The sequence below is a fragment of the Mya arenaria genome, chromosome 11 (assembly GCF_026914265.1).
Source record: "Mya arenaria isolate MELC-2E11 chromosome 11, ASM2691426v1".
Taxonomy (NCBI): domain Eukaryota; kingdom Metazoa; phylum Mollusca; class Bivalvia; order Myida; family Myidae; genus Mya; species Mya arenaria.
Genome location: NC_069132.1, coordinates 8,294,765 through 8,322,057, shown reverse-complemented (window position 1 = coordinate 8,322,057; position 27,293 = coordinate 8,294,765). Strand labels below are relative to the sequence as shown.

Below are 27,293 nucleotides of genomic sequence, written 5' to 3'. Positions count from 1 at the left end.
CAATGGAAACGCCCGACGTAGAATAAACTGTGGTGTATGGAATAAATGCGGCTAAATGGGGGATTCAACCTATATAAATACAACATCCCACTTGAAAGCGGATGTGGTGCATCCCTCAGACGCCGGCAATGCCTTATATTTAGCCAGAATATCAGAATGTGTTTTGCGAATTACGGCAAACCGAACCATTGTAGAAATATAGTTATTATCTACACAAAGAGTTTTTTACCAATTTAGTGTTGTTCATTGTAATTAGTTTTTGAATGCTTCCGTGCCAAAAATATTTAGTTATTTTTAGCAGAGTCGGCTCATTCAAACTTTCCTGATTATACGACAAATTGATGGCATTCTACGATTGGTTTATCTGCTGGGCACGTTTATGTTGAGCCGTTCGGCATATATAATAAGAACGTGTTTCAATGCACTTTCTGGTCTTCAAGAAGTTTCATTAACTAAATAATGAGGCAATAGTCGGGCATCGACAACAAAGTGGTCAGTTCATGTATTTTTAAGTAATAAATATACATATAGTGGGCGAAAAGTCCTGTTCCCACAACACTTTCTTGTCAATGAACTGACCGCCCATCCTTTAAAAAAATACCATTCTTAAACGTTTATGTTTTTTGAGATACAATGCAATAGCAAATTTAGTAGTTAAGACTAGAGAAATGAAACCATATCCAATTGTCACAGCTGTGGGACCACTCTAGATGTCATTCATCGCTGGTTTCGTGGCATTTTGGGTACAAAATTACTCCTTTGGCGAATATCCCATCAACCGATGGGGGTAAAACTCCTCCTTTGGCTTCAAAATTATGTGTAAGTCACACTTTAGGATGTGACGGGGTCAAGCCATAATGCAGCCATTATAGGGTGCGGGCAGACCTTTATAAACTCAACAACAACAACAACCTACCTGGGCATATTTGTTGATTTGGCCGTTGGGCCCAAATGTCCATAAAGTTTAATTTGTTATCAGTGAAAGAAAAATGACATTTTTGACATTTTGTGAATTTGAACAACAGTCTATACTTTAAAGTAAGCATAACTTCAGCGTTGTTTACCGCGCTGAGCATTTGTTTTCGTCCGTTTTAAGAAATGTTAAATATCTTAATCAACGTAGAAACTACGCATGCCATTACCGCCAAGTTGGACGGCAGCTTAGTAGACTTGTCGTTTGTGTGTTGCATGTATTGTGTTTTTCACAGAGCCATGCCATTTACTGGCAAACCAAAATAAAACATCTCTTATTGAAAAAATACAGAGTTTTTGTGTTTACCTATGACATTCATAGTCTGGGAGGTGCCATGGTTGTTAAAGATTTAAGATTATTGAAGTGACAACTAAGATCCTTAATTGAAACCAGATTTTTAAATCGCCAATATGAAAGCTTCCGTACGAGAAGGCCATTCATAATTAAAGTGATTGAAGTCTATTCAAAGCAATGAGTAATCTTTGAGCCTTGAACACTGATCGGTTGATTATGTTTTAACTTACCAATCATGTTTTAATCATGTGTTCCAATCGTTAGGCAACGTAGCCTGAGAAAAATTAAAGAGCGATCTCTTTAAGCTCTAAGACATCGATTGAACATACAGCCGACACGTTACAGACACAGTCAGCACTGGCAAAACAATTTTTTTTCTTAAAGATGCACTCTTACTACCAAATAAGATTTAACGCAATAAGTAATATGGTTTTAATATTCCAAAAAGGAGGCATAAATGTCGAAAACAATGCTTCTTATGAAGGATAGCGTTTAATTATTTTGCGTTTTCAGCTATTAAATACACAGTTACAATTTTGTTATCAGTAATTTATTTTTTTCCATAAATTCATTATTAATTAAGTAGTTAAAGGTGTATCACTCAAAATTTATGTTTGCTATGCATGTGTATGTATTGATTTTGAATAAGAGTGTCACTTTAAAAACGCTCTGCTGCGTTCAACACTGAATTAACGGCACTGAGTTTGGACACACGAGTCTGTCAAAACCAAAATTCATATAAATACTCATGGACGTCTATTAAAACTATTATTCATTTTAGGTAAGATAATTACATATATGTGAGATGGTTGCTTGTATCTTTACACACCTCACAATAATTCTAAAAATGTGACACAGTCTTGAAGAGAAGTCGTTAACATTTATCAGTCTCAGAGTCATCAATTAGATTTGATATCATTATCTTTACTAGCCAGGGATCCGTTTCAGTAAAGATCTAAGCCGATTTTAGTCGTTAATTGAAATGATAAAATCAGTGTGTTGCCGTTTGTGAAGATTATCTATGTTTAAGATTATTGAAGTTACGGTTAAAATCCTTTATTGAAACGGCTTCATAAACAAGGAGTTCTGCTAAATCAGGGGGTGCCTTTGTGTCGGTTTTGATCGCTTCTAGTGAACAAGGTCAGTACTGGCAAAACAGGATGCATATTCTTAAATTAGTCTTGATATAAGATTATTACCTTAATTTAAGCCGATGAAATCGCCAAACGGCCTTTGATAAGTAGTTATACGCTTAATCGTTGAATCTAATCTACATCTTTAGATACGTCATCATTTGGTTCCCCGCCTTCTAAACACTGGTTTAAATCTAAATCAGTTTGAACTCTTTTTGTAAATCTTTCCTATGAATGTATACCAGTAAATAATCTAATGTTACATGTTAAAACACTGATAGCGTATGCGCGCTGCGTGTCATTGTCCGTATCCAGTGTATATATATCACTGTCAAACTAAATGTAGGACTTCACGGCCTTCAACCCGGTTAAACATGACTAAGTTTCGGGAACGAACTGTTCAACACGTTCGAAATACACGTTTTATTGTCAATATTCACACAGTCTACATATCAACACTCAAAAAAGGTTATCCGAAATTAACAATGAACTTAAGTTTGATAATGGTTCACAATTAAACGATGAAGATTTAACACACAAAGCTATTGAATACGCATTGGACAATAATGTAGTTTGCGTCTACACAAAAATAAAATGAAATTGTTAATAAAATGTTTAAAGTAAATATAATTTGGTTTTCATTACTTTACAGAAAACACAACAAACGTGAACTTACTGAACAATGTCATCTTTATTCGAACAAAGATCTGAATGGCTGAATGCAAATGTAGCATTTTAGGTGATTGTTTTTGCCAAAAATATTCACTATACATAGTGTTTGTCCAATAAAATGCTGAATCATGGTCACGAGGCAAATGACGCCTTCAAACATTTAGAGTCGAGCATTATTCTGAAATATTTTAAGACCAAAGAGCAATGATGTAACACAGTCAGCCAGTCAGCAATAATATATTGCTCGATTAACACTACGACAATTGAAACAACAATTTATCTATCAGAAATGGGTCATAGAATATCTATTCTCCTAACACTCAATACATTCTGATAATTTTTTGAGTTTAGATCAAAATTATTTAATATTTTATATCTTAACAATAAATTAATCATAAACATTATTTGATACAAATTGTCACTATAATTGTCAAGGCAAGTACACTTCATTGAATCCCTCCGGCCCTTTATGCGGCCACATGAGCAATGCTTCTACTCAAAACTATATGTAGAGTACACTTCAATTGAAATTATTTGTAATAATACTATTAAATAGTATAAATAGCAATTAAAAAACAATACAGCAACTCTAAAGTTTAGATAACCATAGCATATTTCAACTTGTTCATGTAGTGGGAAAAGCAGTTTGCAAAATGGTAGAAAACGAGGAAAAACCGTTGGTGACATTTCAAATTCATTATTTCATGATTTCCTTTTAACAGATTCACAATTTCAACTTCACGAATTCACCATTTCACGATTTCAACTTCCCGAATTCACGAAATCATAAATTCGCGAAATCATGAAAGGGAAATCATAAAATACTGTATTTGAAATGTCACTGGTCTCTCGTAGATACTGAATATATTTGATTTTGTGGTGATTTCAACATTTAACGGGATACATTTTATGTATCATAGCTACATATGTTTACTTAAGTTTAAGTGTTCAAAAACTAAGGAAAATGCATAGCGAAAAATGGATGTTTATATATGTTTAAACGGTTATATGTGAATTAGCTATAATTAAGATTTTGTTATATTTATCAGATATTCGACGAAAATAGCTTTTCGTAGAAGTTTAAAATATTTTGCCTGCATCAACTCTTTACTCTTAATAACATTCAGTTTTATAAGGTTAGGTTTCTTTTTCTGTGAAATACTTGAGATTTAAAGCGGCATTTTTAAATACATGCATTGATTGAGATCTAATATGTTACCAAAAACGAGACAGAAATTAATTAAACATATACAATTATAAACATATTGAAAACAAACAGGCTTAATTATAAATGGCAACCTGTCGAGAATAAATCACTTTTAAATTTGTGTTCCCATTCAAGTTGTTATAGAAAATCATCGCCAGTTTAGAAATTCATCTCGAAATTAGTATTCTTTGAGTCCACTGAAGAGTGATTGTAACCATATATGTGATGCAATATAGATCTAACATCTGAGTATTTCCATGTTTTCTCTCTGGTATATTACTTTCTCGTCAACTGCCGGGCGGTCTTCAAGCTCGGTGACAGCGGTTTTCCATGACTTAAACAAATCATGCAGCGGTGACTCCAAAGGGAACATGTCTGAAAAGTCGTTATTTTGTAAAGTCTCAAGGCTTTTGCAAACATTGAACATAAACGTAAAATTGAAGAGAACGCCAGGGCTGGGGAGGTCAACTGGAGACATCAGAGCCTGGTTCAGGTACAAAGCGCTTAGGTAGCAGGTCTGTAACTGTGAAAAGCCGTGAATAATCGTTATTTCTTCGTTGTCCCGTGATGCTTGATCGGTACTTTTGTCTTTGTGTTTTTTTATTTCACTAGCAAACTGATTCATCCGAGTTTTTCCTTGGCCTTCGATTGCTTTCACGATACTTGGAACTAAGCATGGTAGTTTGACTGTTTTACCAACATCCGGACTACATTTCATATCTTGAAAGAAGTGAGAGTGCAATGAAATGAAACCAATAACAGCGGAACTCAAATAATTTTCTGTAATCTTTGGATCTGCATGTGTCCACCAAAAGCGCAGGACACCTATAAGGAACTTGGTACACGGGTCGGCAGTTAAAGAATCGACAAGTTCAGAATTTAGTCCTAAAGTGCCAAAAATGAATTTTTGATTTTCCTCTCCGGTAATACCCGGGACATTTCGAAACGTAGGCCTAATACGAACTTTCATCATTTCGTTTTCCAGTCTGTCATTTTCTTCAATGCAAAATTTCCTTATGTCGTTTGTTAAAAAAGTTTTCCTTTCATATCTTGTATATTTGGGCCTTTTGAATTGCGTTATTAAACCATACAGGACACTTCTGATGTGCTGGGAGCATTCATAAGTGGACGGGTTAGCCAAGTGTTCTATCTGGCAATTGAAGATAACTCTGTGGTTCACAGCTACATTCTGCAGAAAAGTTGCCATTTCGCAGGTTCTTAACATCTCCGAAAACCAAGCTGGCAATGGATGCTTGGTGACGTAATCAATCAGCGTTCCCCGATCTGGTCTCGATTCGTCATCTGTGTTTGCATCGAAGAACTTAACCAAGTCAATGGTAGCGAAATTCCTGATGTCTGTGTAGCTATCTATAGAGTTCCTAAGGGCATCTCGCAATTTTGATTTCCCAACGGGAGCTAGGTTTTCAACGTGATTTAATACGTAATTAATAGCGTATTCTTCCGATTGTATGCCCATTGCCCAATGTACGACCGACATCAATTTCGGACTGGCTGCTCTCAGGTTAAGCTCTTTATTTCTATGCTTCCATCGTATCGCTTCGTGGAAACCCTCCAAATTTCTGGGGTCTACATAATCATTACCACTAAATGTAGCAAGAATTGGTAGGAACTTCCATGGAACATTGATAGTCTTAATTAATGTGCTATATCGGTAACATTTTACGGAGATATATATATCTTCCTGGTCGGTTGGTGAAGTCTCTGATTCCTGTAAGGCCGACTGCTCCGTTTGAGTCTTGAGAGGTCGTAATGTCAAGTCGATTCCTTTGATAGGTATAACTCCATTTTCCAGCTTGAAAATAAAGAAATCGCTATCATCACTAAGAACTGGGCAGTCCCACTTATTGGCCAATACTGATATTTCTCTGTTTGCCTCATATGGACACGCGACGTGTGGTATCTGAAGCTCACGTAGGACATGGTAGAAAGTTTCTTCACACAAAATCGGCAGAACATGATCCGTGGTTTCTTTGGGGCTCCTGCCACAAATTGTACCAACGCTTTTTATTCTAGATGCCTTACGTTTTAAGACAGTCTTCCATTTTCGGTCATCTGGGTCATAACCGCCATCCATGACAACGTACGCATCCACCTTACATTTCGTGAGGGTTCTGAAGAAGGTTTTACACGTGTTTGCATAAGTGTCATAGTTTCCACCATACTCGTTTGGCACATGATTGTTGTATAAAATGTGGTACAGATTTGAGCCATCAATGATGAGTCGAGTGTCATGAAGTCGGATCTTTTCAAAAATATTATTGTTGGTGTATATCAGTGAAGATAAACCTAGCACGCCCATCCTTCACTTCACATGATATGGATTCGGTCGCTCTGCAATAGGATTACTTGTAATCGTAAGACATTTAAGTACAAATTGCAACATAATGCCTGTTTTTCTGATCGGCTACTTTGGTAATTGTTCATCAAAAGTTAGCAAAAACTGCATTATGATTCCACAGCAATTTAAGTCAAAGTCGTACAACTCGAGTATCTTGTATCGTTGTCTTAAGTAGGGCTATTTCGATAAATGAGAGATTTTAGAGGAATTGATGTCTGATGTATGTCAATCTATTGGCTTAATCTTGTGAAATTCTTTGGCCGTTTTGATAAAGCAGCTAAGTGAACATTTTAACTTAGTCAAAATATGTCTTTTCAAAGCAACGTTCAAATAAAACTAACAATGTTTATAACCAAATAAATTAAAATAAGCAAGACAATACTCTAAATGGAAAATGCATATGAATATATACTCGGCAAAAAAGTCATGCCACAACGTGTTCCCTAACGTTTTTTGGGGGGCACTTGAAATATTCATCATAAATGGTATTTATTTTGTGAAAGAACTGTTATGTTGAACAACCGCATGTATATTAAAGATAATGCATTGGTTATTCACTTAAGATAATACGGTTAGAAATGGGTAGGGGTCTACACTCTACAGTCAAAACTCACAAAATGGAAGTGCTTTTTTTAGATTTACGGAGAAGTTGCATAACTTGTTTTGTTCGCATAATTGGTTCCGTTTTACAAAATGAGGATTTCATTTTGAATAAGGCACATATTGTTTTACTTGTGTACGTCCAAACAGTATTTTAGTAGAAATGAATCGTAACCATTTTTCCGTTGAAAGCATTGCAAGGCGCAAGGTTCATTAAACACGTTTGGGTTGTTCTTTGACATCGCGTTTCTTTGCGTTTAACGCCACATAGCACCCTAGTAGACATATGAAGATTTTTTTTTAAATAAGAATGGGATGCGATTCCACAACATGAAATGAAAAAAACTCGTTTATTCCTCAAGAGCCAGAATGATTAAATGCAGGGACAATTTTGGGTGAATTAAATATTATTAACGTTCTAAAAGAGAAAGTATACCATCTTATTAACAATACAAACTAAAAATAAGGCTTTGCAGTCATATGATATTCTGTTGATATTGTTAACTTTTCATTGTTTTACATTATTTTTGTTGATTTGTATTTCATTCCAAGCAAATTTTTGAACATCGAATCAAAATCTGCACTGAAACTCAATCACACATGGGTTTCCTGGTATTCGAATGAAACTAGGAGCATATGGGAACATGTTTATATATAAATAACTACCAAATATTGTAAAGATAAAAACTGGAGGATTTTTATAGCCGTTAAAGAACCTGGGTGGAAAATCTCAAAGTCGGTCTCTAATTATCCTACAAATTTTATTTTGAAGTTATTTTTTATCGATTGTGGTGGACGATGAAAGCTGAATGTTGAGTCACAATAGGGTCCGTTTTCTAGGAAGAAAGCAATTGCCCGTTATATATGTATAGTGAAAATTAGTGGCCTATGTGGCCTTATATAAATTTATGTAATTGTATGTCCAATTTAAATCGCTTAAATCATTTGTTGAACTCAAATATATAATAAATATTATAAATATTATTTTTCGGTGACCACTCGTAATATAGAATACTGAATTCAACAAATTTTCGTTTTATTTCATGCATATATCGTGTTTTTCCCCCGCTAGAGTAATCTTTTCTGTGGCCTCTTTGCGAAGGGAAGGAACTGTGGCATGATCGCTATGTCAAAGTTACCTCCTTTTCGCGCGAGCAGTCCTTCCACTAAAAAAAGTTCCACATTTTATGGAAATGGTGGTTGGAATTGAAATTATTTTTAGATTAAACCCTACTTCCATTAACGAAACTTATCATGTTTAACATTTTATGAGGCAAAAAACAAGTATTTAAACAAAAGCATTTCGGAAATAAAAAAATGTATCGCGAAGAATATAAGTATCTTCCATGGCCGAGAGTGTAAGATAGGTTCATTCCGACCCGAGCGTAGGGTGTTTTGCGGAAACGAGGTTTACCGAGTTTCCGCAAAACACCCTGCGCGAGGGTCGAGATGAACCTATCTTACACGAGCGGCTATGGTAGATGCTTTTTCTCCCACCTCAGTTAAACAAAATTAAGTAAAATTGTATTTTTTTGCCGGAACTCTTTTGTGCTTAGTGGAAATAATTGCGTACGGATATGCAATAATTTGTGGTTGTCATGGATACTCGCGCAGTGATTCAGAGTATGTAAATAGTCAGATCGGTCTTTAAATAGTTCTAAGAAGAGTGAAGCATTATTTCTTGAAAGGTGCGTGAAAACTGTTTTCTGGTGACATTTGAAGCGAGAAATAATTAACTCGCGTTCTAAATATTGCCACCAGACAAGGTTTCCATGATGCGCTACAGACGACAGTCTTCAACAAGGGAGGTAATTACAATGTGGTGAACTTTAAAAGAAGTTCCATACGGGCATTTTATCTTCGCCCGTGGGCAAGATAAGAATTTCTAGCATGGTTAAATTAATGGATCTACTTATCTGAGGTGGGAGAAATACAATTCAATAAAACATGAGCATGTGACATTTTTGTACATTCAAAAACAATTTCAACAGATTTAAATTAACAATAATGGACTTATACAAGTGTATACTCGTAAAAGCAACGGATGTCTGTGTTTAGTGTTTTTCGTAGTGTATATCCAGTCACTGTCGTTTTCAGACTCTGGATCTTACGGTATTTTTTCGGGGTGAATTTATGCTCAGTACAGCCGAAGTATGTTTTGTTGTTGAGACAGCGAATTAGTTTCATATCTTTTAAAGTTGAATTTCACGTTCCCGTGTGTTTACGAAGACCCCAGAGGAAATGTCAAGGATGTGCCCGAAGATGCTTTTGAGAGGGATGCAACCCAGACTTTGAAAGTTTTTAAAAAGAAAAATGAATTGTTGAACTGATGAATGTAAACTGGAAATTGATCAAATTAAAAATGCTTGTGCATACATTTACGCGGTTAGAGTTTGTGGGAAGAAATGATATATCAACTCTCTTACTAGCACATGTGGCCAATACCTACCAATCGGGTTAATTGTAACAGTATGTTCCATGAAATAGTTTTTACATAAATTGGTAAGCTTGTTCTTTTTAAATAGTTATAATCAATCGCAAAAAATGTTGTTTTTTTATTTAAACTATTGCATAAATTGATTTTGACAATTCAATACGATTCGGTCAATGCGTGTATATTACTGCACTACAGACGACAACAAACATGTACTTGTGACATACATGTATTTTTTCAAAGTCAAGGGAAGCAAATCTTCTAAAAGATTGTAAAAATAGTTCCGAGTTGTCTGTACAGAGTTGAATGAGCAAGGGTTATCAAGTTATCAATCATTAATATTTTTCACTCTTTCACCGGTATGCATGAAATAAATATCGGTTATTGACTATGTAATCGCATCGAGCGATTCGCTTTCGTTTTTGTTTTGTTTTTTCAAGATTTTAGAGTAAGAATATATTGTTCCCTTTTCTCTAATGTCCATTGGTGTATCAATTTTAAACTAGTCACAGAAAAATAAAACAAATCTGATAACGATGCAAATGAAGAAGAAAATCCAAAGAAAAAAGTAAAAACTAGTTTATAATATCAATATGCATACTATAGGTGATGCTATGGAGAATCTATCTAAGAGCGATGGCAATCTAGATTAAACTAAACTAGGTGAAATAGTAAATTCTATTATTAATAAAAGAGCATTAGTAGAATCTGCCAGAACCACATTCCGGGTGTGTAAAACTTACCATTTTAAAAGTAAGAATACTTGTTGAAAAAAATATGGTTTTATAATATATGGTGATCTTTAGAAATAAGTTCCATGCCTGTTAACGTAGGTATTGTCATATAAAGAACACAGATACAAAACATGATGTGACCCAGTCATCGAAAACATACATGGTTATCATTAGAAAATATGTAGTAGCAAATACAAGAGACATGCGGATATAAAGCGTAGTAAGTCTCCAGAAGATTATTGGAATTATATAAAGAGTTTAAACACTAGAAATAAGACTGGTGATGTTAACCTTTATGTATTTTTTTATTTCTTTTAAAACTTAAATGCTTATAACGTTGATGCAAATGAGCATGTTGAAGCTGAATTTCCAAATGTGAGAATAAACCATAATCTTAAGAAAGAAATTTCAACTGATGAAATTATTGTTTGTACAAATAAATTAAATTTTGGCAATGCTACTGGTTTTGATATGGTATCATATGAATATTTAAGCGTCTTGTGATCTGTTAATGCCTTTTTACCATAAGTTATTTAACATAGTCTTTGGCACGGGTTGTATCCCTGAATCTTGGCTAATTGGCTCTATTATACCAATGTATAAAAGCAAAAGAGATAAAGATGATCCTCAAACCTATAGACCTATCGCAATTTTCAGATATGTTGGAAAAGTGTTACTGCTGTGTTAAACAATAGGCTTACTTAATACTAAGAATGCTAAAATATTCTCAATGAAAATCAAGCGGGCTTTAGAAAAAAATCACTGAAATTTGTAAAAGTAAAAATAAAAAGTTGTTCGTTTATTTTACTGTTGTCCAGAAAGCTTTTGACTCTGTATGGAGAACCGGCCTTTGGAGTAAGTTAATGTGTCATAGTATAAATGAAAAAATTGTTAACTATTATAATATAAAATATGTAAAGTGGTATCAAATATTGTATTTCTGTTAACTATTACTTTTCCCCTGTGTTAGAGGTGTACGCCAAGGCGAAAATCTTTCTCCGATACTTTCTCTGTTTTAAATTATCTAGAGACCTACTGTTTGACAAAAATGGCATACATTTAGTCCTAGCTGACAACTTCGACATGTATATAAAACAGATTGTTATATTATATGCTGACGACACAGTAGTTTTGAAAACACAGAGGAGGCTCTCGTGTCAGTGCTTAATACGTTTAACAATTATTGCGCATAATGGAAATAAGATATAAATTTTGGCAAAACTGAGATTATGGTATTTGGAGATCGTTTCCGTAGAAAAAGAAACTTTATCATAAATAACCACCAAATCAAGGTGGTGGATACATTTAAATACCTTGGAGTTCTTTTCTCTAAAAACAGACAGTTTACATCGTTAAAACGCATATAGCTGGACGGACAAGGAAGGCTTATTTAGTCTATACAGAAAATTAAGTAATAAGTAATAGCAATGTCTAGATTCCAGTAAATGCCCTAATAACCGTATGTACACACGCGAACGTATATGTGAACAGTATTTTGAACGATAGAATTTGTAATGTTTCTGGAGAGGTCGGAGACGAATTTTATTACTTATTCAAATGTAGTGGTTATAATCAATTACGAAAAAAGCAAATTTCAGAGCGATTCCAAAGAAACACAAATTGTCTTTGTTTCGGATCGAATGTAACCACTTTTCTACATTATTGCTTCGTTCTTATAGTAAAAACCCATAGCGTGGTTATTGTAGTTATTAGAATACTATTGTATAACCTTATATTACATGTATGCGTGTGCTAAGTGTACCAATAAACTTGTAAAGTTTTATTACTTTACTTACGAGATAATTGTTTGCAACCTATGTTTGGGACATGAAACCACTGATCTGAAGTCTTGTTTTGTTCTTGCTTAGAGATGCAGCTTAACCCTTGTACAGTAATGGATAGATTGTGTCGAACTGATATCAATATTTTGTCATTGCTCTTGTTCATTGTTTAAAGACGCATTGTTATTGCCAATTGTTAACATACAGCGTAATTGGTAGCTTGATACTTGTTAAAGAACTACATTTGACTAGTCACACTCTTAAAATATAGGCTAGATAAGTGCTTAATAAAATTACTTAAAGAGCTTCTGTTGAAGATGTTTGGTTTCTATACCTTATTAGCTAGAATGCAGCAAATACAAAAAAGTATTGTCTAATAACAAGAACTTCATGCTTATAACTCCTACAACACTTAATAATTTATAAAACCTGTTAGAATCATCTGCAGCAACTAACATGTATTAGGTATATTGAAAATATTTATCGCGATCCATATCGTGTATCGCGACACGTGATACTTATTGTATCGCGATCTGGGTAAGGATACGCAGCCGTAATATTTTGAAGTTGTAGCGTCGAGCTCGGGCGCAGAATTGCAAGATTATTTGTAAAGAAGATAGCCAGTTTACGGATGTCGCTGGTTCTTTCAAGACAACTTTTATTTTTTAATATTTCCTTCTTAATGTTAACCATTTTTGCCAAAAAATTATCATAATAAGTTGAGTAGAAAACAGTCAAGATATAATGCAGTACGTTTGTTTGCAGTTTCATTATATAAAATAATAAACTCACTGTGTGTATCAATCACATTCCTTAACACTTACTATCATAAACTTCCTGAGTCTTTGTCCAAATCCCTCAGTTTCTATATATTTACCTTGAATGTAGTCACTGATTGATCACCTAGATCGAAATCACTGCTTTTATATGTTTTGCGTGCGTCTCGAGAAATCACGTGCTTATTTCTGCCAATTAAACTCAATTATGCAAATGGTATTATGTTAACGTTGTTAAGCCCAACTTAAGGTAATTTAAAACCGTAACATAAAATACTCGTTAATTTAATGTACGTGAAGTGCGCGGCCTAGCGGCCAAGCGGAGTGAGGTTAGCGACATAGCGGCCAGCGGCCCAGCGGCGTGAAGTTAGAGGCCAGTTATTGTAGTAAAAATATGTTACTTTAGATATTGCCTTTGCGTTTTTATTTAATAAAGAGCTAATTACTGTCTTTAACCACGTTATGAAGGTACTTATCATTCAACCGTTTTTTTCCTTGTTTGAACTTCATGATGTTTTATATGAATATCGGTCCAGCGGCATAAGGTCCTAAATTTTTCGATTAACCTTTGCAGAAACAGTACCATTTGCATTGAATCAAGTGAGACATAATCCTCCTTTACGTCTTTTTGCGGGACGTATAATAATAAAATTCAAAATTCAAACATATTTATTTAGTAACGTAAACATATTGTTTCTTGTTACATGATAAGTTTAATATACATTATATATCACGTGACATACTTATTTCTAATCAATTAATTGCATATTAAAATATATATAAATGAAAGAGAAAATTAATAAACATATGCATTCATAAATAAAGACATCACAAGAGGTTGGACAGCTACGGTATTCATTCAACAGAGAACAATTCAAATCCATTTCTATTATTGCACTACATTGTTAACAATATTAGAACGTATAACAAATGCTTCATGAATAAATTTACACAACCGTAGGAGAAGGGTTAGGGTTATTAACTGTTTGTAAAAGTTCAATGAATTTGACAACACTTGGTTTTACAGAGTGGGTTTTCGAAAGATACTTTTTCCGATTATTTTCATATGTTTTACAAATACAGACAAAATGATAATCATCTTCCAAACCGCCAGAACCACATATTAAACCATATCGATGCTCATTATTTATTCTATCATTGCCGTTTCGGCCAGGTTCAATACGTAAAGGGTGAGAAGACAACCTTAATTTTGTAAAAGCAATGCGGTATATATTCGGTACAGTGTCCAATTAACCAGAAAATTCAAATATATGTTTTAACTCTCTATACATAAATAAAACAGGCTGATCTTTACAGAGTTAAACCATGTTTGTTTGAACTGGTCTATCAATCTTTGTTTATACAATACATGGAAATATTTTACATTCATGTCATTTGGGTTATACCAAATATCTGTGAAACCTGCATTTTCTAATAAAGTCTTCACATTTGATGCCCAATTACTTTTACCTCTTGCAACATCAACCAACATACTTTCATATAAACGCTGTACAATAATATTATTACTTTCTAATATTTTACACCAAAACATGATCATTCTAACATATCTATTAATGTTCAAGGGGTATCTACCTAGCTCGCCATACACAGCTGCTGTACAAGCTGAGGCTTTAACATGTAATATTGTTTTACAAAATTTCACATGTATACGTTCTATTTCCATTATTTTTACTAAAACCCCTTATCTCACCTCTATAATTTAATATTGAAACATCAAAAGAATCGAATAATTGACAAATAGTATTTGGCTTAAGTATAAAGTGTTTGACATTCACTAACAAAGTATTTAGTGCTTTTAGACCTTTACCAGCTAAAGTGCTTTGATTTAGTACTAAACTTCCGGTCTAATTAGATACAGTGCCCAAGGTTTTATCTCCATATAGCCAGTTCTCAGTAATTTTAACATTGCCTCTTTTTCCCAACACAATGACTTTACTTTTATCAGGGTTAGTTTAAACATATTTATTATGCAGAAAAACAACAATACAGCATTTGTTACAAACATATAAAATAAAGGATTGGAACGGTAGAATTAACTAGGTAAAATTTCAAATTTAAAGGAATTTAATATCAGATAATGAAAGAAAAAAAGAAATGCAAAAGAAGATAATGATAAGCTATGTTGAGATAGGAGAAGGAAAGAAGGAAGGCAGAGTAAAAGTCATAGGATGGATTTAAACTGGAGTCGATTAATCAAATCTTTTTGTTAAGTGAATATATTGGTGGACTGCATCAAACAGTTTGAAATTCTGTTCTTCAGTCAGAGTGTCAGCACCATACAATAGTGAACGAAGAGTTACTTCAGTCAGTGCTTCCACTGAGTCGATCAGAGTTAACATCTAGTCCCCATGTTTGGCAGTATGCATATAAAAGATAAAGAGTGTTTTGTAATTATTCAACCCTTTTGCCAAGTATAGCCATATCGTCAGCAAATAACATTAATATAAATAAAATTTCAACTATTGTAATACCACTATTATAATCATCTTGCAAACACATCTCTTAATCTTCTAAAAACAAAAACAAAACAGTACAGGGAACATAACTTCGCCTTGTTTTAAACCAACAAAGCATTCGAAAAAAATCAAAATATGAAGAACAACACCATTAAACCATGCCAAGATATTTAAAACTATCGACAACTTCAAATTCAAAGTTTCTTATGTTTTATATAACACTGAAGTTTACCGTTCACATTATACTTAATCAGTTTCGACCAGAGTCCTGCACACCATACAGAATCAAATGCTTTACGGAAGTCAATAAATGCACAAAACAGTTTAGATTTCCTATACTTACAATATTCTGACAACATTTGTAACACAAAGATATATATACAGTGCTATGATTTCGTCTAAAACCAGGTTGACTTTTTAACAAAAGTTCGTTTTCTTCCACTTATACTAGTTCGAACATGTTCAGTACTAACAACATGATTATACATTTGTATGGGTATACAAAACACGTTAGGTGTATGATCAGACCAAACATTGAATTGACAAACAGTAAATTTGTGTGCGATGTCAAAATACTGGTCACCTAACAAAAGATAGTCAATATTAATCGAACCACTTGTGCACATATAAGTATAATCCCCTAATCCATGGTTATTACCCAATCCACCATTTGCAATACGCAATGATGTTTTTTTAATGGTACCCAAATAAATACTGTATCTTTTTACAAATACATGGGGTTACTACTAACTCCCCAATTATCGTGGAGTGCAGCTGATCATGATAAATTATTTGCACAAGCACAAAAGGCAATTTTTTAATATATAGCTATAAGAAACATTTTGAAGTATTCCCAACAAAAGAATTATTTTTACTCTTTGATAACATGGTTAAGACAATTTTGGGCTATGGATCGCAGATTTGGGGATATATATATATATATATATATATATATATATATATATATATATATATATATATTGATACCATAGAGACAGTTCAAAATAAATTCTGCAAGAGACATTTGTATGTTAAAAGAACTACAAATACATGTATATATCTGGGCGAATGTGGACGTCTTCCTCTGTGTGTTAATTTTATTTTTAACCGCATTAAATACTGGTATAAGCTATTAACTATGTCTAATCATAGATATCCTAAACACTGCTACAAAATGTTAAAATCGTTAGATGACGCCGGGCGAAATTGTTGGGCATCCAATATTAAATCTTTGTTATTCACGTACGGTTTTGGATATATTTCGATTGCTCAAGATGTAGGAAATATAGATCTATTTAAATATACTTTTAGACAACGGTTAATTGACTGTTTCGTCCAAAACTGGCATAGCGACATTAGTGAGTCCTCAATGTGACATCATTTTAAACATTACAAAACATTATTAAATACAGAATGGTATCTACATCTGGAAAATCCATTAAAATATAAGATTGCTTTTGCTAGGTTTCTCTGTTCAAACCATAAACTGAATATGGAACTTGGAAAATATATAATGGGAGACTTTGTATATACTGTCTGAGTCAAAATCTGACAGTTATTGATTGTGAATATCATGCATTCTTTCAATGTTCTTAATTCGATATTATTCGTAGACAATATATTTTTAATTGGTATTTAATTGGTATTCATCTGATTATAGTTTAAATGTTTTTTTTTCTTTAATATCTACAGAAAATGATAATACAATATTGAAGTACATTCTATGTATACCATCTGTTAGACATGATAAATGTGTAAATCGTATGTTGCAAGTACTATACTATGTTTGTTTTCTGTACATTTTGTGTATTTTGTGGCGGTGGCCTTTATTTACTTGAATAAAATGTATTAAATTGAAAAAAATGATTTTTTTTTAATGATGTCGACTTACAAAGATCAAGTAATTTTATTCCGAATTTGTTGCAAACATGATCTTTAAATAACAAAAAAATTGGTAAATCCGGACATGATTCATCATAGTCTAAATTATCAACAACTCTGTCACATTCGATATAATCCTTTTACCCCCATTTCCGACCCTCGAATTCCAGTCACAACAAAACAGTGCACGCCCTTTGCGTTGAAAGTAATGCACATCATTATGTATTATGTCATATAAATCTTTATTAATTAAATTACAAGCTGGCAAATATACACTCCTGCGAAATAAATGTCATTTTCTAGGCCAAGATACTGCCTTTATAGTTTTAACCATACTATTGTAATCGTGATGATTTCTGACAACAGTTACCCCTTTATAAATGTTATTTCGAATGTAGACAACAACATCCCACTATTCCTTTTTGCCCGACGGTTCTGAAATTTACAAAAAAAGTTGTAACATTTATACCCATTAATTTCAAATTTTGATTGTTTATTACCCCAATTTCCATATTAGAAAATGATATGATTTGCAAAAATGAAATCATTTTCTAATATGGAAATATATATGGAACAAAATATTGGTCGTACCATTTGTTGCTAAGACGATTAACTTTCCATGACATAATGGATAGCCGAACCTCTTCATGCCACTACACCGACCCTCTGTCGCATCGTCCGTTGTCGAAAAGGCCCTCCGTCCGTCTGTCTCGCTGGCCCTCGTCTCCGTGACAGTAGCTCTAGCGCTACCAGTCCTACTTCCGGTACAGGCGCCCTCTGGCCCACCACGCTGCTGGTCGGTGTAAACTGCCGTTAAATTAAAGTCCATCGTAGGCAAGCCATGCACGTTTACCCTGGCGTTTGGCAGCCTTCAGTGCTTACATGTGCGCCCGACGACGAGCGGAAATTTCAAGCGGGGGGGGGGGGGGGGGGGCTCGTGCAAGAAATAATCCGGGTCATGCAGATTTTCGCGTTGACGTCGCATGGTCTCACGGTCCTTAAAGCTGAAGAACTTGGCCACAAACTTCCGGGGATACCTGCTGTTCGGGTAGAAATCGCCCATTCCGTGCACGCGCTCAAATTCATGATTCGATAACAAATCATTTTTCACAAACTTTAAATGTAATACGGCAGAAAATACATTTGCATTTTCGTTCAATACATGGCTAAGTTTTTACCATGTAATCAAACCGCTTTCCTTCATTTTTTCCCGCTTTTCGCCAATTTGAACTTCTTCGATATTTCTTTTTTGTAAGTATCTTTGTCGCGAGCTAGCGGCCTATCGGCGTGACCTTAGCTGCCTGACAGCCTTGGCTCCGTTTCAATAAGATATCTTAGACGTTAACCTTACAGATAGCGGCCTTATAGTTCGTATACCGTAGCATTATTATGAAAAAATCGAATTAGTTAAAAAGTCATTGACTTCTAGTGCCAATATCTTTGCATCCGATGTAGGGATCTTGGCATTCCCGATCTTTTTAAAGTTCTCGACAGGATTTGCCGAAATATCTGTCAGCAATCGGGTCAGGCGCCGGTTCTGGGCTCAAGCCCGAACTTGCGGGCCTGGTGAAAATTGAACGAAGGAGAAAGTAGTCGGATATGGACAAGGCCAATCTCCTATACAGTTATCTCCCCTGACAAGCAGAATATATATCAGCCACCATCAGCGAGTATAACTAGATTTCGTTTTAATTAACGATATAAAAAAAAATCTTAAATATTTTATCATTTCTCTTCGTCGAATAAATTTTATCAAATTTCAGTTATTAGAGGTACATTAAGGTTAAAATAAATCAAATAAAAATAAAGATAATTTTCAATCTTTACCGATATCATGTATGGTCACGTGATTTGCATGATGTCAGTGATTAGTGTACCACTGTATGGGAAGAAGCACTGTATCGAGTCGAGTCTGGGAAAGGGCTTGCCGAGACGTTTCCAATGGTACCTCGATCGTCTGGATCGCCAAAGAAGTTAAAGATAAATTATCTTTCAAAAATGCATGCTTTCACTAATAATCGAGCTTAGAGTGGTGAATGCGAAAAGGTTCTAAGAGACATTAAATAAAGAAGGAAATAAAACCTTTTCGCTCGAGGTGGTTGACCGGGAAGCTTTGCTAACGCGACAGTTTAGGGTATCTTTTGCCGAAACCTTTTTCAGTGGTACCTTGGTCCAGCGTATCACACTACGGGACGAGGAAAAATCTACAACACAGAATATAATACACTCCCACTGTCAACCCTACCCTAGTTTGCCCAGAACGGATCACGATTTCCAAAATCTGTGACGGATTCGTCTTCTATGTGAAAACTGCCGTAAATATAAAGTCGCAAGGCATTCTGATATCAATATTTTAAGATAGATGTAACCAAGCATTATCCATGATCTGCTTTAGCTTATTTTAAAGTGAAAAGACACCAGGTGAAACAATTTCAGAAAAAAAAGATTATTATCTAAATCTTAGGTGAAAATGATATCGTTGTGCACAACACATTGAATCTTACTTACTGGTGTATCCCATCGCAAACGACACAAGAATCTTTCGCGGTTTTTGCGTATTTTTTCCAATTTGAAATTTACTGGGTGTGTCTACCACATAAATACAACTAAATTAAAAAAAAAAAAACATTAGCGTATATGTTTTATATGTATGTTTACTAATCACGTGACTTTCATGTGTTGAATATACACACTATGAACTGGGAAACCGTTATGCGAGCTAGTATCTAACAATACTAGTATTCTTTTTTTTCTTGCTATTGAATCATCAGGTGCCTAGTAACGCAAGGTAGTCGATGTACAGTTATGTTACCTAAACTCATTTTAAATGCCCGGTGACCCCACCTCTGATATCTATCAGTCTATGTAGGAGACATCATAAGTTATTTTCAGTCATTTCATATCAAGTAAGAATATACGGAATGCGCATCTGTACTGTTGAAGTGTGTATCACGGTGCGCTTTACCCTAAAACCAGTGTACTATTGTATGTTTACACCTTTAGTGTTAGTGAATCAATTTATATAAAAAAAAATCATGTATTTTCAAATATGTCGAACTTACGAATAATGTCTTTTCTATGGACAATTCACCACCAACGGTAAACTCAACAACAGTGCCATGACGTTTACAGGAAGATGTAATCACAGCACTATTTTATTGTTGATGTCATTGAGGTTGTTTCCCTTCGATAGATATTTAACATGGATGCCTTATTATGGTATGTACAAGCAAACCTAATGCAGTGATGCATACAAAAATACAATAACTCATTTAGCACCATTATTATCTTTCGTTATCAGCGCTTTCATCAGTTATCATCGCCGTTATGGTCGCCGTTGATGTTATCGAATGCTTTCATTTTCACTAATAAGGTTCGACTTGTAACAAATTAAAGCAGCATCATTATGACAGTTGTCATCTTCGCTGCGTACCATCGTTATCGTTGACTTTGTAGTCATAGTGGTAAATTTCTTGCCTCAGTTAAAGACTGCATTATATGCCATGGAGTGAACAACCAAAACTGTATTTTACGAGCACAATAAATAAAAAGGATATGAAAATAACATTGCATTGTAGATTTTCAGAATAGCGCACCAAAGTGTATTCTATCACAAGGCGTTTGGGAAAGCCGTCATCGAAAGTGTTTCCCAGCCTTGTACGTAATGACGTTTTATTTAAATTTGAAAATGTCTCAAAATTCAAAGAAGTTAAAAATTTGGCAATTCACTCTTTGTGAAGTATCATTTTTAGTTCATTGATAAATCTGTAATAGTATAATAAATCTCGCATTAATATTTCGAATGCACTTGCCTTGTTATAAAAGGTAACGCGCATGGTTTGTTAAATGCGATTTTTATGAATAAAAAATGTATTACGAAATAAAGTGTGGCAAATCATGAAGCGTGTTAAAAATAAGATACTGACAGCTGAAACCCTTCAGCAAATGCTGATATTTGCTCATACATCATATTTGAAGACTATAAGTTTGAAAAGCTTAACTAACGGGATTCAGTGATTCGTTGTAGTTTTCAAACGTCAAACGTCAAAAAATCCACCTTTAGTTGTGCAAGTCCTCTTGGCCTAGTGTTTCAGGCATAAGATGCTACTTTTATTAACTTTACCGGCGTGGGTTCGCACCCCCACATCAATCAAAATATTGTATTTATACTTTCATTGTATTTTTTTGCGATTTCGCTACCATAGAGTGAAATAATGATAATAAGTATTTCAGATGCTTTGCCGAAAAAACTAATTTTTGGTCAGAAATCTGAGCGAGTCCCTTTAAGCTGTTATGGAGAGTGTTATTCCTTTTAAGAATACATGTGGTACATTTAAATCACTCAAAAATTCGACGTTTTGTTTTTCACGTATAGTGCTGTCATTGATATTAGTTTTTGAGTCGAACTACACAAAGCCGTACAATCGTATCGCATTATAGTTTTTTGTTGGTATAACGTGTAGTTGGGATGGGAGTGCTGATATGATGGTGTGAGGGAATGCACTATAATGTCAACCCATCATCATCATCATCATCATCATCATCATCATCATCATCATCATCTTCATCATCATCATCAGCAGCAGCAGCAGCAGCATCACCATCATCATCAGCAGCATCATCGGCAGCATCATCATCATCATTATCATCATCATCATCATCATCATAACTATCATCATCATCATCATCATCATCATCATCATCATCATCATCATCTGACTTTCATAATTGTTGAGTAAACAACAATATCATCCTGCAGTAACAAAACTCTAATACTGTTCGAGCTATTCAACAGAAAATTGGTAAACATGTTGCCAGAGACAAAACGCACATGCATGAATTATCATACATGTCCGATATAACCGACAATATTTAGGCCTGGTTATCTGGACTAAACAATGTTGCCTAACATACGACACATGATATTGTTATATGAATACCCAAAGTGCTGGTGTCGAATGGACGACCATTTAAGACAACCTTCAACTGAACAAAATATTTCGTTATGGTATTTGTCACATAATCACAATCTTGTCATTGTCACGAATTAAAACAGAACACTAGTTTACTATATGTGACTACTTTATCGAAATGTTAGACAAGCAGATGAACATTTACCATAATAGAAAAAAACGGCTAGGTTCCGCCGTAGTGGCAGCGGTGTAACGCCGCATAGCAGCATCGCCGCATAAACGTGTTTTTTTCAATTTATGCGGTGATTTTCAACGCATTAACAGGGCGACCACGTTTATGCGGTGACGCTCAACGCATAAAGCAGAAATTGCTTATATGAGGCGCAACTGTGCCTTTTTGCCACATACAGAGGATTAACTAAACCATTTATTATAAAGCTAAATATAGAGTTCTATTATTTCAACAAAATCGATATAGAGCGGAGAGTTTTTTCGTAGCATGTTCTGTGTTCGTGTTAAAAATGTGCTCTAACATAGCCCAGTTCAAAATTTACTGCGTAGTTGTTGCTTTAAAATTGCGGTCGAGTAAACTGATAGGTAGAAAGATTTCTATCTTTTGTGATAATGAAGCAGTGTGTTGTGTGTTCAATTCTGGTTAAACCAAAGATTCAGTGTTCCTCCCTTTTTTTGCGAGAGGTGGCTTTTCTCGCGTGTACTCGCGAGTTCGAGATTCGCGCCATCCACCTGACTTCCGCAGACAATAGACTCGCGGATCTACTAAGCCGTTGACACATTGATGCACACTATAAGACTCTGTTTCTTAAACATGTTAAAGAAACTTCCACATTGAATACAAAGGAGATTAACGTGGATGAACCATTGTTCATGTTTGAGAATAGATGGTGATGCGCGTATTGCATCTTTAGACATTATTCACTTGTACAGGTGTTTGAGGCAACTGTTGATTTTAGTTTGTTTACATTATCAGTACTGCTTATTTCTATTTGAAATCTTGTATTTGTCAAAAACAGCTAAATTTAATTTGATAAACTTAATCCATTTCTCGTTTCTAGTTTTCTGCATATCATTAAATAATGTTTATTTTGTTCCGTGTGAATGCCACATAGTTTCTTTAATAGTATTTTTAGAAAAATTCATTATCAGATGTTGCTGACGAAGATACAAGTGGCCTTGATTGCCTCAGTAATAAGTTACTCAGAAATCAGCTTTTGCTGTTGAAACTTACAAAAAACAAAAGACGCAAATTCGTTCCTTTTTATTGTTTTGTGAATATTACGACCAAAAAGAATGTCCTGTATTTGTAGAAACAATGTGTTTGTACGCTCAATTTTTAAATAGTGAAGTATGAAGTCTTTACAATCTATCAAGATTATCTATGAATTTATATCACATTTTCAGGGGATTTGTTTTTCTCGACATTTCTAATATTTCTTTACAGATGACTTTTAGAGGTCTAGCTAAGCGTTTGTTTCATTCTCCGCACCAGGCACTTCCGATTACGCCTGGTATATTGCTAAAAATCAGAGACGTTATTGATACAGAAATTCCATTTTACGCCACAGTTTGGCGTGTTCTTATATTTGTTTTTATATGATGTGTAGAAAATCGAGTATTGTGACACCTGCGAAATTGTCTTTAGATGGCGCTTAATATTTATGTCGCAATAATGTGATCTTGTCCGATTTTGGTATTTTTGTTAACCTAAAATACGCTAAGACAAATCAATTTGGAGACAAGAATGGTGTTGTACCGATATATTAGAGAGACAAATCTCCGGTATGTCCAGTTGCCGCATATAATAATATGTGTAATCTAAATCCAGTCAACTCATTAGATCCTCTGTTTTGTGTCGAAGAGTCTCATTCTTTAATTCCGCTTGATGCAAGTAAGCTTGACAGAACTTTTAAGCGCGTCATGAAACTCACTTCTGTATATGGATCCTCTGAGTATACTTTACATTCTTTTAGAAGAGAAGGTGCTTTTTTTACTTGTGGAGTTCCAGGTCAACTTGTTCAATTACTTGGCAACTGGAAGTCGGACTGCTATTTACGTTATTTATGTTTTCTAACGAATCTTTTATTCTCTGTCAATTTAATTTTTGGCCGGGTTTTTGTTTTGGGTGATTTGGCTGCTATTGTTCTGTATCATATGTGTGTAATAATTATGCAGCCTTTTTTCGGCCAAAATCAATTATATTTTCATATCATGTGTTTTAAATATTCCCGACTGAATATGCAATTTTGCTTCAAAAATCTTAATTATAAGGGAGTTAACTCTTGTACCTCTAGTACCTTTAATTCCTTTTCGGTAATTCTTCGCTTGATTTCCTTTATTTGGCGCTCGCATTCAGAATTTAAGTCGAGTTTTATTCATATTTCCCCGATTTAATGATGATTTGGCTGCTATTGTTCTGTATCATATGTGTGTAATAATTATGCAGCCTTTTTTCGGCCAAATAAAATATATTTTCATATCATGTGTTTAAATATTTCCGACATAATTATTAAACTGTTGACATGATGTTTGTCAAATTCATTCATCACTTCAAATAATTCAAGTTTTCATAAAGCTTTGAAACAATAAGAATATGTCCTCTATTCTAACTGTCAAGTAACTGAGATGTTTTGCAGATGTAGTGTCAGAGTTGCTTGCTGCAAATAGTTCATAGACAAGTACAGAGTTGCGTATTTATGTTGAAATGAGTAGGAAATCTCAATTTTTGATCATATATAACTATAACTTCAACTATAACGTGTCCGGCAATGATAATTCAAGCACGTAGAGGCAGCGCCTTAGTTCATATTAATTATATTAAACATGGCCCAAAAGGCCATTACTGTTAGAAATTGATGTACATTTTTATGACGACAGACAGACGGACAGAGTTGTTTATTTTCGAAAATATGTAAATAATGGTTTCTTGACAATACATGATATGCCAAATAATAAATATCGGCTTGTTTCAATATATAATTTATGTGGCGGCAATCTTAGCTGAAAGCCCTGACTATTTTTGGTAAAACATCTAGATAGAATTTCGATTCCAAAGCGTTCCTTTAGGTATTTATACCTACATAGGGTACTACTGTTGTTAACACTGTTGTTAACAAACCATGACTGTTTAAATACATCGAGCACTCTATTTTTAAACACAATATGAAAACTTTTTAAATTAACAGTGTTTGGGTTTATCCACACATAAGAAAAACCATACCCATCTAACAAAGTGTTTACATCGCTGGCCCAATATTATTGAATAGCTAATTTATAATTATATTATCTGAAGAAATAGTTTTACACCAACATTTTATAATTCTAGCATATTTATTAACATACATTGTACATATGTATGCATATCTCCTTTTAGGAGGAAATAAAGATTTTGATTTGATTTGATTTGACTTACAAAAGCGTCAAACAATTAGCAAGAACGCTAGGTTTCTAATTATAATATTTAGTTTTATTAATAAGTACATTTAGAGCCTATAGACACTTCCTTGTGAGGGTTTCTTGGTTCAAAACAAAAGATCCAGTAAAGTGAAAAACAGTACCAAGGTAATCACAATTATCAACCGTTCCAATGTTCTTATTGCCGTATAACCATTGTTCATTCTTACGTGCTTTGCCCCTTTTACGAAAAACCATGACCTTCGTTTTATCTACATTAACTTCTAGGCCCCCTTTAACACAGTATTTGGAGGAAATATCCCGAATCGAGAATAGCATTAAATAAATCAACGAGATGGGACGACAGAATATCAATTATTCGATGAAATAATCTTTTAATAATTGATCGCCTCCAAAAGCTGTTCCCATCTGAGGTGATTCAATGACCTTTAAAATTTCTTCATATGTAATATGATTATATAGTTCCTTAACCCTGCAATGCTAGTTTTCAAAATCATGATTGTTGGTAAAATCGCCTGCCTCATAGTTTTCAGCAGTAGGTATTTCATTTGGCAATGATGAAAATAATTGTTAACATCTTCATTAGAAACATTGTTATCAATAGCTGTTTAGGCTTTTAAAAAAACTTCCAAAAATCACGAGGCTTAGAATGCATTTTAAAACAACGATTTTGTTTCATGGCACTCTAAGTCAAACCATTAGACTTTTTAAAATGACTATTTTGAAAAATCGTGAACAGTATTTTCAATACTTTCGGCATTTTGTATATCAATATTATTGATCAAATAATTGAAATCGGTGAATTTGCCAAACTTCCCACGGCGGAAGTCATTATTCAAATTTTCATCCCATTGTTCTTTTATACGCTCGGATTGTGGCTCTACAAAACATACATCACTATTTGTTTTCAAATGACAGTGAACAATGATCAGCCCATTCACTTAAAGTTGTCGATACTAATGCACCAGTCAATCGTAACCACGGGCCCCCCTGGTCCGGGGGTATACCGGGGATAGCCGGGGAAATGGGCCGTGTTTTTACCTTTCAGGTGGCCCCGTAGTGCCGAGTGAATGCGATGGTTTTGTCTTCGCACAAAATATAGCGGGAAATGGGCCTTACCTAGGGTTCCTTGGGTGCGGGGGCATTTGAGGGGATATTACCATCAGTTCGTCCCCGCAAGGCGGGGATTTTACCCGGGTTGGCTGGACCGAAAGTCCCTGCTATTCCCCGGATCTGAGAGGGCCGTGGTTACAATTGACTGGTGCATAAAACTATCAATACTATGAAAAATCATGCTTTTTCATAATCAAATAATCTATTACGCTTGATCTCATGTGACTCATGAATGTAAATGATCCCGTCGCGTGAAATGGCCGACCGTTAGCTATACGCAAGGCAGTATATTAAATTAATCTAATAATTTTAACCCAAATTGATTATTATCAATAGAATTTCTGAACAAGGCAGAATCGGATACAAAATCTTCACAACATATTACGTACAACACGCATTTAACCGTAAATAGATATAGCTACTGATGCGTGTGTGTGATTTTGCCTTATGACTATTAACTAAATTGCGACTGATCGTGACTTTTAAGCGAAATACGGATGTACTTATATAACTTTAC

The 27,293-nt window shown here is 34.4% G+C and overlaps 1 protein-coding gene across 1 annotated transcript; it reads right to left on the bottom strand.

The window, feature by feature from the left end:
* Positions 1 to 4,517: 4,517 nt before the first annotated feature.
* On the bottom strand, positions 4,518 to 13,063 carry LOC128207874 (protein asteroid homolog 1-like). Its single transcript, XM_052911052.1, has 2 exons — positions 13,012 to 13,063; positions 4,518 to 6,631 (listed from the first exon to the last, which is right to left on the bottom strand). Exon 2 carries the CDS (start codon positions 6,597 to 6,599, stop codon positions 4,518 to 4,520), a length of 2,082 nt encoding a protein of 693 aa, XP_052767012.1. The 5' UTR covers positions 6,600 to 6,631; positions 13,012 to 13,063.
* Positions 13,064 to 27,293: the final 14,230 nt, after the last annotated feature.

Bases quoted from the DNA above. Each gene is read 5' to 3' on its own strand.
- LOC128207874 (XM_052911052.1), bottom strand. From the start codon at position 6,599: ATGGGCGTGCTAGGTTTATCTTCACTGATATACACCAACAATAATATT.